This window comes from Notolepis coatsorum (assembly GCF_963971535.1).
Source record: "Notolepis coatsorum genome assembly, chromosome: 4".
In the NCBI taxonomy this organism is placed as follows: domain Eukaryota; kingdom Metazoa; phylum Chordata; class Actinopteri; order Aulopiformes; family Paralepididae; genus Notolepis; species Notolepis coatsorum.
This window is the reverse complement of record NC_140168.1, coordinates 89,049,514-89,063,874: the sequence shown is the minus strand read 5'-3', so window position 1 is coordinate 89,063,874 and position 14,361 is coordinate 89,049,514. Positions and strand designations below refer to the sequence as shown.

Sequence of the window (14,361 nt, the reverse complement as noted above, 5' to 3'; positions counted from 1 at the left end):
GTTTATTTGAAAACGATTCATAAATAGGCCGAAAAATGACAACGGTTTTTGTGTATTCCAGAATATTCCAGTAAAGGGCGATTATCACAGAATCTTTATATTTTCCTGAAACTTAAAAAAAACTGGTCCTACTAATCACCCCAAAGTACCAGAAAATACCCCAAAATACCCCAAAGTATACCCCAAAGTATACCCCAAAATACCAGAAAATACCAGAAAATACCCCAAAATACCCCAAAGTACCAGAAAATATCAGAAAATACCCCCAAATACCCCAAAATACCCTAGAATACCCCAAAGTATACCCCAAAGTACCAGAAAATACCAGAAAATACCCCAAAGTACCAGACCCCAAAGTACCAGAAAATACCCCCAAAATACCCTAAAATACCCCAAAGTATACCCCAAAATACCCCCAAAGTATACCCCAAAGTACCAGAAAATACCAGAAAAGACCACAAAATACCCTAAAATACCCCCAAAGTATACCCCAAAATACCAGAAAATACCCCAAAGTATACCCCAAAATACCAGGAAAAAACCCCAAAATACCCCAAAATACCAGAAAATACCCCAAAGTATACCCCAAAATACCAGAAAATACCCCAAAATACCCCAAAGTATACCCCAAAATACCAGTAAATACCCCAAAGTACCCCAAAATACCCCAAAGTACCCCAACATATCCCAAAATGAAAAACAAAAATTTGAACATTTTGTGTAATAGTGTAATAGTGTGTAATAGTGTAATAGTGTAATACTGTAATAGTGTAAATAGTGTAATAGTGTGTAATAGTGTGTAATAGTGTAATAGTTTAATAGTGTGTAATAGTGTAATAGTGTGCTAGTGTGCTAGTGTGTTATAGTGTAATAGTGTAATAGTGTAATAGTGTGTAATAGTGTTATTTTGTGTAATAGTGTGTAATAGTGTAATAGTGTGTAATAGTGTAATAGTGTGTAATAGTGTGTAATAGTGTAATAGTGTGTAATAGTGTAATAGTGTGTAATAGTGTGCTAGTGTGCTAGTGTAATAGTGTAATAGTGTAATAGTGTGCTAGTGTGTAATAGTGTAATAGTGTGTAATAGTGTGCTAGTGTGCTAGTGTGTAATCGTGTAATAGTGTAATAGTGTGTATTAGTGTAATAGTGTAATTTTGTGTAATAGTGTAATAGTGTGTAATAGTGTGTAATAGTGTAATAGTGTGTAATAGTGTAATAGTGTGCTAGTGTAATAGTGTAATAGTGTGTAATAGTGTGCTAGTGTAATAGTGTAATAGTGTGCTAGTGTGTATGCCCTGTATATTTTGGGGTATTTTATGGTATTTTATGGTATTTTGGGGTATTTTCTGGAATTTTCTGGTATTTTGGGGTATACTTTGGGGTATTTTAGGGTATTTTGGGGTATTTTAGGGTATTTTGGGGTATACTTTGGGGTATTTTAGGGTATTTTGGGGTATTTTCTGGTATTTTCTGGTACTTTGGGGTGATTAGTAGGACCCAAAAAAACTAGCGTTTTTCAAAATGGTATAAAACGGAAATTAACCGATTAAAAAAAACAAAAAAAAACAATCCGTTTCGACAATGTTGACTGCAAACAAGTCATTGATAAGCGACGGCCAGATTAGACACATAGCCATAATTTAAGACATAGTTTATGCATTTGCAAATATGAGAGCTCTATCATTGAAGTGGACGCTGGCATACGGAGGCTTTTAGTGCTCCGCATGGCTGGCACTCAATGTGTTAACCATAACAACTACATACCTTAACCATAATGACTACATACCTTAACCATAACAACTACATACCTTAACCATAATGACTACATCCCTTAACCATAATGACTACATCCCTTAACCATAACAACTACATACCTTAACCATAATGACTACATCCCTTAACCATAATGACTACATACCTTAACACTTTCTGCGCGAATAATGTATATACTCGTTATTGACCGCCATCGCTAGAGTGCCGACTTTAATATTCTATACACTCTCACGGACCTCTGTGTTATCATTGGAACTCATTCTGAGACCCTGAGAGTGCAATGCTGGCCGAATCCTGCTAGGTGGCAGTATCGCCTACCCTTTGAAACCTTATTTCACACTGTGTGTTACTCTTTACATGGTCCGGGTGGAGAATTTGGACCCAGGCAAGTGAAACGCTTCATCTGAGCACCTTGGAACGCGTCCAGCACACTTGATGCATATTTTGTGCCATTTCATGTCAGGGACCCGATGGACATCAATACTGGAAATCGCGATCAGACAATTAGAATATTCTTTTTGCAATACCTCCTATCAAAGGTAAGGACTATATGACATCAATCCTACTTTGATCCAACAATGATTTCACATCAATCACAACGATCAACGTATGTAGTATTCAAAACGTATGTCGTTGCTGACGATCAGATCATCACAAAACGACCCCCCCCCCCCTTTGATGCCTTCATGATGAAACATAATACCATTATATACCTTTTGATTTGGAAATAATATAGTGTCCAGGCGAAAAACGCGAACGACTTTCGCAAAATGCACATAGCGCTCCATAACTCGGCTTCCAGGAATTAGCCCGGATCACTCTGAAACTATACAATATTCACCACGGGATATCACGCGAACGTATACATGAAAGAATTTACTCTTTTTTACATGTTGGACGAGAGATAGTGACTGTCAAATGAGCCATAGTATTGTCTCCATAGCTATAATATAGAATATAGATATAGCTCTGCAAACATTGTGACGCACAGTGAAAATGCCTATCTTTTAGCGTGGCCCATTGACTACAGGGATGAGGGTAATCGCTGGCACTGAATGAGTTAACCATAATGACTACATACCTAACCTTAACCTAGCCCTAACCTTGAAATAGCTCATGTACCTTGTGGGGACCAGTAGTCATCACTTACGCCTTTGGTCCATACGCTGATCTGAGAATAAGGCCACACACACACACACACACACACACACACACACATGGTCGTCTGCAGCATTCCATTCATCTGGCAGGTCAGGCGGAGCACGCTGTTCCCAGATCAGATATAACAAAGCTCAGCTATTATTCTTCCAGTCCCATGTTTCATCCACTCACTGTCTGTAACTCATTGGACTGGATCACTTACACATAATGGTACTGTATAAGCCGGTGTGTGTGTGTGTGTGTGTGTGTGTGTGTGTGTGTGTGTGTGTGTGTGTGTGTGTGTGTGTGTGTGTGTGTGTGTGTGTGTGTGTGTGTGTGTGTGTGTGTGTGTGTGTGTGTGTGTGTGTGTGTGTGTGTGTGTGTGTGTGTGTGTGTGTGTGTGTGTGTGTGTGTGTGTGTGTGTGTGTGTGTGTGTGTGTGCGTGCGTGCGTGCGTGCGCGCGCGAGCGCGTGTTTTAGTGTTTGTGTGCCTGTGCTCCGTGCACGTGGCCTCCTGCCCACAGGCCTGGTGTGTGTGTGTGTGTGTGTGTGTGTGTGTGTGTGTGTGTGTGCCTGCCTCCGTGCGCCCGTCTGTCTGTCCCGTGTCTCCCAGCGCGTGTTTGATCTCCGGTGAGTGAGTGTGTGTTTATCTGGGCAGTAAATAAGGCCGCTCCTCTCTCTCAGCCTCTGCCTGAGCCGCTCTAATGGACCGGAGACGGACAGGCCGCCGGCCACAGAGCCCCCTGCTTTATGGCTGTTTATACCAGCAGCCACCCAGTGGGGCTGGAGGGAGGAGAGGAGAGGGAGAGAGAGGAGAGGAACACAGAGATATATGCTGTCCCTGACTCCCCCATTCACCTGAACTTAACCCTCTCTAAGCTGCGCCGTAAATCTAGCGGGATGGAGAGAGGGGGCGAGGGAGGGAGAGGGAGAGAGGTGGGGGCTGAGGGAGGGAGGGAGAGAGGGGAGGGAGAGAGAGGGGGGACTGAGGGAGGGAGAGAGAGAGGTGGGGGAGAGAGAGGGGGGACTGAGGGAGGGAGAGAGAGAGGGGAGGGAGAGAGAGGGGGGACTGAGGGAGGGAGAGAGAGAGAGGGGGGACTGAGGGAGGGAGAGAGAGAGAGGGGGGACTGAGGGAGGGAGAGGGAGAGGGGGAGAGAGAGGGGGGACTGAGGGAGGGAGAGGGAGATAGGGGGGGCTGAGGGAGGGAGAGGGAGATAGGGGGGGGCTGAGGGAGGGAGAGAGGGGGGACTGAGGGAGGGAGAGAGAGGGGGGACTGAGGGAGAGAGGGGGGACTGAGGGAGGGAGAGGGGGAGAGAGAGGGGGACTGAGGGAGAGAGGGGGGACTGAGGGAGGGAGAGGGGGAGAGAGAGGGGGACTGAGGGAGAGAGGGGGGACTGAGGGAGGGAGAGGGGGAGAGAGAGGGGGACTGAGGGAGAGAGGGGGGACTGAGGGAGGACTGAGGGAGAGAGGGGGAGAGAGGGGGGACTGAGGGAGAGAGAGGGGGGACTGAGGGAGGGAGAGAGAGGGGGACTGAGGGAGAGAGGGGGAGAGAGAGGGGGGACTGAGGGAGGGAGAGAGAGGGGGGGCTGAGGGAGGGAGAGAGGGGGGACTGAGGGAGGGAGAGAGGGGGGACTGAGGGAGAGAGAGGGGGAGAGAGAGGGGGACTGAGGGAGAGAGGGGGGAGAGAGAGGGGGGACTGAGGGAGAGGGGGAGAGAGAGGGGGGACTGAGGGAGGGAGAGAGAGGGGGGACTGAGGGAGGGAGAGAGAGGGGGGGCTGAGGGAGGGAGAGAGAGGGGGGGGCTGAGGGAGGGGGAGAGGGGGGACTGAGGGAGAGAGGGGGAGAGAGGGGGGGCTGAGGGAGGGAGAGAGAGGGGGGGGCTGAGGGAGGGAGAGAGATGGGGGGGCTGAGGGAGGGGGAGAGGGGGGACTGAGGGAGAGAGGGGGAGAGAGGGGGGGCTGAGGGAGGGAGAGAGAGGGGGGACTGAGGGAGGGAGAGAGAGGGGGGACTGAGGGGGGGGGCTGAGGGAGGGGGAGAGGGGGGCTGAGGGAGGGAGAGAGGGGGGACTGAGGGAGGGAGAGAGGGGGGGGACTGAGGGAGGGAGAGGGAGGGGGGGACTGAGGGAGGGAGAGAGAGGGGGGACTGAGGGAGGGAGAGAGGGGGGACTGAGGGAGAGAGAGAGAGAGAGGGGGGGCTGAGGGAGGGAGAGATAGAGAGGGGGGGCTGAGGGAGGGAGAGAGTGAGAGAGGGGGGACTGAGGGAGGGAGAGAGAGGGGGGGCTGAGGGAGGGAGGGAGAGAGAGGGGGGGGACTGAGGGAGGGAGAGAGAGGGGGGGCTGAGGGAGGGAGAGAGAGGGGGGGCTGAGGGAGGGGGAGAGAGAGGGGGCTGAGGGAGGGAGAGAGGGGGGACTGAGGGAGGGAGAGGAATACTGAGTGAGAGAGAGAGATAAGGAGAGAGAGAGGGGTTGGACTGAGGGAGGGATAGGAAAACTGAGCGAGAGAGAGAGAGAGAGAAGGAGAGAGAGAGAGAGGGGTTGGACTGAGGGAGGGAGAGGAAGACTGAGCGAGAGGGGGGGGAGACGGGTTGGACTTTTTGGCTAAGAAAAAAACAAGTAAATAAATAAATGAACAAAACATTTTTAGAGAGGGAGAGAACATAAAGACAGAGAGAGAGAGAACAAAGACAGAGAGATAAATAAAACTAATTTAACTAAAAGTGAAGTTGGAGCCTTTGTAGTGAGCTGACCTGAGATGGGAGGGGAGGGGAGGAGAAGGGAGGATAGGGGGAGGGGAGGAGAGGAAAGGAGGAGCCAACCAGCCAAACTAAACTATCCCAAGGGGTCAGGGAGAGATCTCCCCCCTGGTCCTGACCTTCACCCATGGGGCTTGATTGGTCTACTTCACTGGTCTAGTTCACCAGACTCATCAATTATGGTTGTAGACGGATCTTTATGATCAATATAGGTTTAATAGTGAAACACATAGTACAAAGTAGCTGAACAGTTTTACATGTTCTCTATGTGGGCGTGGTTTAGCTAAACGGTCTCAGGGCGTTTTCTCATTAGGAGCGGTTGCCTCCGTTCCGGTCCGTTCCGTCCTCGAGACCGATAGTCCCCACTCCCCCGCTGGCCAGCTTCCTCACCCCCTCCCCACTCCCCCGCTAGCCAGCTTCCTCACCCCCTCCCCACTCCCCCGCTGGCCTGCTTCCTCACTACCAATCTCGTTTCGGCCCCGAGCACACATGAGGGAGCAACACCCCGATACAGCAGGTGGCGGTATGCACCTAGTCGGTTTGCTATAGCTGGCGCTTCAATACTTCTTTGCTCTCGGATAAAGCATTTCGGGATAAAATGAGATAGAATGAGACGTGCTTTACCGGCAGCGTTTCTCTCTCGTCTCTCTCTCTCACAGACGCACACTGACCCAACTTACGTCACGTACACGCACATACAGGGCATGAAATAAACTTTTTTACTCACCGGCCAGTGGCGGGTAGATGGGAAAAATCGACCCGCCAAGCATATTTCTTACCGGCCAAAAAAAAACGCATTTTTGTGTCACATATAAGAAAATGTCCATTATGCTTCATTAACAGGTTTCATATAGTAGTCATAGTGATACTAATTTAAGAGAATAAACATGTTCACTTACTTGCACATCCACTCGAAGTCCGTAAAGGGTCTTGCCTTCTTTCCAATGGCATGTACAGTCTGAAACAGCATCTGACATTTTTGTGCTGGTCTGATCTGACATGGCTGTTAGCCTAGCCACAGAGGGTCTTGAAAAGAGAGGCTCCGATGTAATCTGGGACGCAGACATGCAGCCAATGTGACACTGGCTCTGTTCATGGTCACGATTTACTCCCAATGACAAAAGTGTTGTTTCTGTTTTTTACATACTTGCGGCACACCGAACAAGTCATCACTCCAGCCCCAGCATCATACTGGAGCCAGTCTCTTGAGACACCGCTAACGGCATCTCCAAATGTCCACTCCTCTCTAAACTTTATTTTATTCGGTGGTCCCGCTCTCGCTGCCACTTCTTCCCCCTTTTCGTGTGAGAAAGCCGCGGTGAGTTCTCTTTTTACCGGCCGGCTTACTCCTTTGATATGGTTCCACATACTTCTTTGTATCACATTTAACGTTAATACGCTAACGTTGGTTAACCGGCGGATAGCTAGGTGGGCGTAACGTTATCTCCCTACAGAGCACTAAGAGCAGAAGAAGAGTAGCGGATGTGACGTTAGTAAACAAGCCAACGAGATGCCGCGCCGTGAGAGACGGCGCTGCAAAAAAAGGTGACTGTCGTAAGACCAAAACACCGCCGTTTTAATAATTTTACATGACTATTTGGTTGCCCGCCACATGGCGGACAGACCTCTCAGTCTCACTCGCCAAACCTAAAATCTGCCCGCCAATGGCGGGTGGCGGGCTCTAATTTCATGCCCTGCGTACATACATGCACGCACACACCCACACCCAGAGACGGAGCGGCGTGTTTGTTATGTTTGGAGGAAGAGAGAAGCGTGAGAGAAGTGAAGAGAGTTTAGCGAGTTTAAACGCAGATGGCGCTCCCTGTGCCCTGATGTCTGTCTGTCTCTCTCTCTCTCTCTCTCTCTCTCTCTCTCTCTCTCTCTCTCTCTCTCTCTCTCTCTCTCAGCGCCTTAAGGTGGTATTGAGAGGTCACATTATATCTTATGATAAGATATAATGTGCCCTCTCAATACCACCTTAAGGTGCTGAGAGAGAGAGAGAGAGAGAGACGTAAGCGCTCGGCTGAATTGGAACACAGCTTCCCTCGTTGGAGCAGATTTTACAGACTCTCACAATCCCAAACGGACCTAAATAATATTTTTTAATTGAAGTATGAATACAATTCTATTCTGAGCAAGCAGGTTAGCACCTAAAACTCAGACAGAAGCACTTGTTACAGCAAGCCTCTTCCGTGTTTTGGTACTACAGTTGTGCTCACATTTAAGATAAGATAAGATATTCCTTTATTGATCCCCTTGGGGAAATTCAGACATCATAGCAGCATGGGGAGGGGAGGTACATGTAGTAAAAACAAGCAGTGTAAACAATATAACAAGTCAATATAATTAACTAACTAACTCACTGAAATATACAGTATTCACATAAGGTGCAGTATGCATAAGGTAGTGTTATTGTCCTTTTTAGGTTCCTATTAGTTGTAGTTGGATGTCTGGCAGCAGTCCCTGCCCACCGTTGTGGAGCCTGATGGCCGCTTGTATGAAGGACTGGCCGAGGTTGAGTGTCGGGGGGGGGTATGAGTCTGTGACTGAACGTGCTTCTCATCTTGACTAGCTCGTCGTAGAGGGGGTGGGAGGGATTCTCCAGGATAGCAGCCAGCTTCCTTCTCATCCCCCTCTCTGCCACCACCTCTAGTCAGCTCGACTCCCACCACGGAGCCTTCCTCACCAGCAGGCATGCGTTCGTCATGGGACGGGGTTGCACTCCGTGCAGGCCCAGGGTAAGATAAGTACTCGCTATAAGTAGCCTACCCACCTGGGCTACTTTGCATATCAATAGCGCCGGTCGTCAGGTGTGTTAAATACGTTCTCAGATACATTCACACCTAACTTGTTGTGAATGATAAGTGTTACATTCCATTCGTAAAGGCAATTAGGCCCTGTCCACACGAGCGCTGGATTTAATGTAACCGAAGTTTGAAAAAAATAAACCGCTGTCCACACAGGTGAACAACCGCATATAATTGCGTACCCACGGCGTCTGGAAAAACCAGCAACCGATACATGTAGTACAATGCCAAAACAGTAGGCGGCGATGTTGTTCAGACATGAAGGCCATTTCAGCCAATCAGAAAAGGTTGAATGCTCACTAAACTTCCTGTTTAGAAACACCATAGCCATCATTTTGCCAACGGAACATATATTTTCAGCAAAGAAAGAAACTGCAATAAAAGTGCAATAAACAAACGGATACATTCACTGTGTGTTCTGCCTCTCATTTGTTGATGAAACAAAACCATCAGCAACACAATTTATCACCAAGAGCGGATAGTTTAGTCTCACAAAAGACCGCCGGTGTTGTTAGCTACATGCTAATGTGAATGGCTATATCTATGTATAGTATATAGCTTAAATGCTAACGTAATGTGGTAACGTTACCGCTATGAATGGATGCAAACGTTATTTAACACATTGCAGAATGGGTACAATACAATACGGCTCAATACAAACAATTGTTAAGGGGATGCAGTCTGGACTGGGTTCCTTATAACAATAACTTGACAACACATGAGTTTAGTTTAGCCGCAGCTACATGTTTACTCTGAGCATCAGGTCAGGAATGCGACAACAGACATCAGTCGATCACAACACTCTTCAACACAGACGATATACGTTTCGAACAAAAGTTTGTTACAATCATTTTCATATAACGCTACTTGGGACAGCTCTGCTGTAAACACTGGTGTAGCTGGCTCTGCTCTAATCTCTCTACCCCGCGCTCGGTTGCTAACTTGCTATTGTTTGACAGTCTGCCGTGAACATGGGAAATAATTGCGACAGCTCTGCTGTAAACACTGGGAATAACCTCGGTTGCTATGCCCACACGCAACTGCAAAACCGCAAAAATTCACCCTGGGCTCCGGTTTTCAAGACCGCGGTTGCAGTGTAGCAAATCCCCGGTTGTGTGTGGCCGAACAGTGCAACTGCGCACATACAATCATGGTTATATTAAATCCAGCGCTCGTGTGGACAGGGCCTTAGGCACTGTCTGTAGTCTGTGCTCAAGCGAGGGGACATTTATGCGCATTCGCGGGAGCGCACGCACACGCCGGGAGCGCGCGTGCACGTGGCGCCATTAGGTGCGTGCAACCCCAGTTGATTTCAGGAACGCACGCCTGCTCACCAGCTTGTTCAGTTTGTTGCTGTCCCTCGAGTTGATTTGCAATCGTTTCGTGCTCTTCCGTGCCCGGGGACGCTGATTCGCTCCCCAAACCACCTTTTCAAGTGGTCCCGATTATTCGTCCCCGGGGACGGAATGTAGCGTTCTCATTACACTACGTTTGGGGCAATCGTGCTCGGATTCAAGTTCAAGTTTCAAGTTTCTTTATTAGTTGTCATACAGAAATACAGAATACTTTGCATGAAATGCTTCTTTCTGTTTTTCTCCTGAGAGTGTGCTAGATAATAACAAGATAGTATAAAATAAGTATAATATAAGTATAAAATAGAAAGTCAAGAAGTCAAGTACGTAAACAAGTGTAAACAACAAACATGTTCAGTATGCCTATATACAGTATGTACAGTATATACAGTGCAGGTACAGTACAGTGTAGGAATGGTGAGGTATAGCTTAGCTTGTGGTGCCACCTTGTGGTGGTGAGGTGCAATGAGGTGCAATAAAGAATGAGATTGATGTGAAATTTCCTTACCAATAATATAAATATAAAGTGTAAAGTGTGTTAGTGTCTAAAGTTGTAAAGTGGGTGCTACAGTGTGTTGTTTATTTAAAGTGCATGTGGATGTGTGTGCTGTGGGTGTATTGATGGTTTGTTATTCTTCATTGTTCATTGATTCGGCCCCGGATGCCTAGTGAGAAATCCCCCTTACAACTATGTGGGCGTGGTTTAGCTGAACAGCCTTACATGTTCTCTATGTGGGCGTGGCTTAGCTGAACAGTCTTACATGTTCTCTATGTGGGCGTGGCTTAGCTGAACAGTCTTACATGTTCTATATATGGGCGTGGTTTAGCTGAACAGTTACATGTTCTCTATGTGGGCGTGGCTTAGCTGAACAGTCTTACATGTTCTCTATGTGGGCGTGGCTTAGCTGAACAGTCTTACATGTTCTATATAGGGCCGTGGTTTAGCTGAACAGTCTTACATGTTCTCTATGTGGGCGTGGCTTAGCTGAACAGTCTTACATGTTCTATATAGGGCCGTGGTTTAGCTGAACAGTCTTACATGTTCTATATAGGGCCGTGGTTTAGCTGAACAGTCTTACATGTTCTCTATGTGGGCGTGGCTTAGCTGAACAGTCTTACATGTTCTCTATGTGGGCGTGGCTTAGCTGAACAGTCTTACATGTTCTATATAGGGCTGTGGTTTAGCTGAACAGTCTTGCATGTTCTCTATGTGGGCGTGGCTTAGCTGAACAGTCTTACATGTTCTCTATGTGGGCGTGGCTTAGCTGAACAGTCTTACATGTTCTATATATGGGCGTGGTTTAGCTGAACAGTTACATGTTCTCTATGTGGGCGTGGCTTAGCTGAACAGTCTTACATGTTCTCTATGTGGGCGTGGCTTAGCTGAACAGTCTTACATGTTCTATATAGGGCCGTGGTTTAGCTGAACAGTCTTACATGTTCTCTATGTGGGCGTGGCTTAGCTGAACAGTCTTACATGTTCTATATAGGGCCGTGGTTTAGCTGAACAGTCTTACATGTTCTATATAGGGCCGTGGTTTAGCTGAACAGTCTTACATGTTCTCTATGTGGGCGTGGCTTAGCTGAACAGTCTTACATGTTCTCTATGTGGGCGTGGCTTAGCTGAACAGTCTTACATGTTCTATATAGGGCTGTGGTTTAGCTGAACAGTCTTGCATGTTCTCTATGTGGGCGTGGCTTAGCTGAACAGTCTTACATGTTCTCTATGTGGGCGTGGCTTAGCTGAACAGTCTTACATGTTCTCTATGTGGGCGTGGTTTAGCAATAAAATAAGTATTATGAAGCCTCTTACCTCTCTTGATGTTAGTGTGTTTGCTGAACTGAAGTTAGTGTGTTTGCTGAACTGAAGTTAGTGTGTTTGCTGTCCTGTGTCTCCTGCTGTAGGTGCAGATGGCAGAGCGAGCGAGGGAGGTGATGGAGCTGAAATGTAACCTGGCCCAGGCTCTCCAAGACAAGCAGAAACTACAGGAGGTAAGCTAACGCTACTGATGCTAAGTCTATGGAGAAACCACAGGAGGCAAGCTAACACTACTGATGCTAAGTATAATAGAAACCACAGGAGGTAAGCTAACACTACTGATGCTAAGTCTATGGAGAAACCACAGGAGGCAAGCTAACACTACTGATGCTAAGTATAATAGAAACCACAGGAGGTAAGCTAACACTACTGATGCTAAGTATAATAGAAACCACAGGAGGTAAGCTAACACTACTGATGCTAAGTATAATAGAAACCACAGGAGGTAAGCTAACACTACTGATGCTAAGTATAATAGAAACCACAGGAGGCAAGCTAACACTACTGATGCTAAGTATAATAGAAACCACAGGAGGCAAGCTAACACTACTGATGCTAAGTCTATGTGGATAAACTACAGGAGGTAAGCTAAAGCTAATCATCAGTGATGGGCAGTAGCTAGCTACAAGTAGCGACGCTACATAGCTTAACTACAATTCTCAGTAGCGTGATGGTAGCGTCGCTACTTTTTGAACCAATTAGCGGTGTCTGTAGCGGAGCTATTTATAGAACGAAGTAGTGACATAGCGACGAGGAAACGCTACACGCTACTGTCGGGAGAAACAGTCTAGACCAGTGGTTCTCAAACTGTAGTGGTACTTGGTGGTACTGCTGGTGGTACTTGAAAACATTTCCAAAAAAGCAAAAAAAAAAAATAATCTTTTTTTTGCAGTCAGGCCACTGAACTTAGAAGCAGGCCAGGCCAGTGTTTCTGGTTGCGGCGGCGCGATAGTTAGATCATCTAAGTGGGGAACAACCAGGAGATCACTGTGACAGAGAGTAATGCAGTCTAAACAGTCATACATCTTTAATTCAACTTCAGCCCTGATCATAACCATTTATTTTTAGATTTTTTGTAATGTCAGATAAAAAATGAAATACTCCCACTTTTCTGAAAAGAGTTGGTGTTAAATCTGACATTACAAAAAATCCATCAAAATCTGTGTTGCTGCTAATCATTGACACATGTCTAGCCTGTAATAATCCCCCCCAGAAAAATTTACTTTGCATTTGATATATTGAAAATATTTTACTTTTTGTGTTTTTTTAACAATAATTTGTGATGCCATCACACAAACTGGCATTTAAAGGGTAAACATTCAACAGTGTGTGTGTGTGTGTGTGTGTGTGTGTGTGTGTGTGTGTGTGTGAGTGTGAGAGAGAGAGAATGACGGACAATTGCTTGCTGTGTGAGAGAGAGAGAGAGAGAGAGAGAGTGAGAGAGCGAGAGAGAGAGATAGAGAGAGAATTAAGTACATTTGCTGAAATAGAGTTGTTCTTAATTTTATCACTTGCTATGTGAGAACGTTAGTTATTATGTTCTCAATGCCCCTTGCATTGTATGAGTTGTGTGGAAGCGTTTGCTAGTTCTAGTACTATCCCTTTGTACATTGTGTACAAAAGTTAACAATAAATAATGGTATTAGGAATACATTTGCCTCCTGCGTGAACTGTGGATAGCTGAATAGACTGTATTTTAACGCCGGTCATATGGTGGTACTTGGAGAGCCAGCTACGTTCTCAGGTGGTACTTGGTGTAAAAAGTTTGAGAACCACTGGTCTAGACTATAAAGATTTGTGAGGAGAAAAAAAAACTCCCTGTAGAAAACCCACTATGATTGGTTGGTTGGTTTAGATATGAGTATGACGACTCACGATTGGGTATGGTAGGCCAAAACATTACGGGTAGGCCAATCAGAGGCAGGATAGGGCGGGACTCCAACCCGCAAATCAGGAAGTGAAAATCGAAACGCAGACCACTGAATGAGAATGAATGAATGCAATTTAACAGATTACATGAACCAGTCCGCGCGAAATAATGGCAGAGGGATTCGATGTCAACAATGCCTCTCCATGGCCCCTATCTGGACACATTTATGAGTTTGACTGAAAAAACGCCTAAAACATTATGCTGCTCTCAACTTCCCACACGGCCAGCACTAACTTGAGAACACATTCAGGTGAGCTGATGAAAATCAACTGTTCCCAAACAGCACACAAGTCAGTACACGTTTTGTCAACAGCTTTAACTAACAGATAGCTGCTATCATGATGATGTTTCACTGTAGGCAGAAAATGAACAATATTATGGGGGTGGAGAAAAGAAAAAAATAGGGAAAAGATCACCTAGGCAGTGGTTCTCAACCTGTGGGTCAGGTCCCCACATGATTTTGGGGCCATGGAATGTTTTGTGAGTTACATATTTAAATACATTTGGTCATTTAGCTGATGCTTTCATTCAAAACAACTTACAAATTGTGTACAACAAGTCAGCAGGAGTGGTACATATCTAGCAGCCAAGGATAAGTAGTATTGTTTGTCAGTGTCAAGCTTGAGTGTTATACTCTGAGTACATACTGTAGTAGTATAGACATATTAGCATAGTTGGTACTGGTAGTAGTATATACATGGTAGCATAATACTAGTAAAATGAAGTAAAACAGTTACAATTCAGATATTGAAGAAGTGTGTTTTTGGTTGATAAAGTGGGCAGGTTTCAGAA

At 46.2% G+C, this 14,361-nt stretch overlaps 1 protein-coding gene across 1 annotated transcript in view; it reads left to right on the top strand.

The window, feature by feature from the left end:
- Positions 1–14,361, top strand: part of tax1bp1a (Tax1 (human T-cell leukemia virus type I) binding protein 1a) — a gene marked incomplete at both ends in the record, with an annotated part of 133,568 nt that overhangs the window by 81,737 nt on the left and 37,470 nt on the right. The window contains one exon of the mRNA XM_084312023.1: positions 11,726–11,812. Coding sequence (XP_084168149.1) covers positions 11,726–11,812 — 87 coding nt within the window. The remainder of the gene's footprint in view (positions 1–11,725; positions 11,813–14,361) is intronic.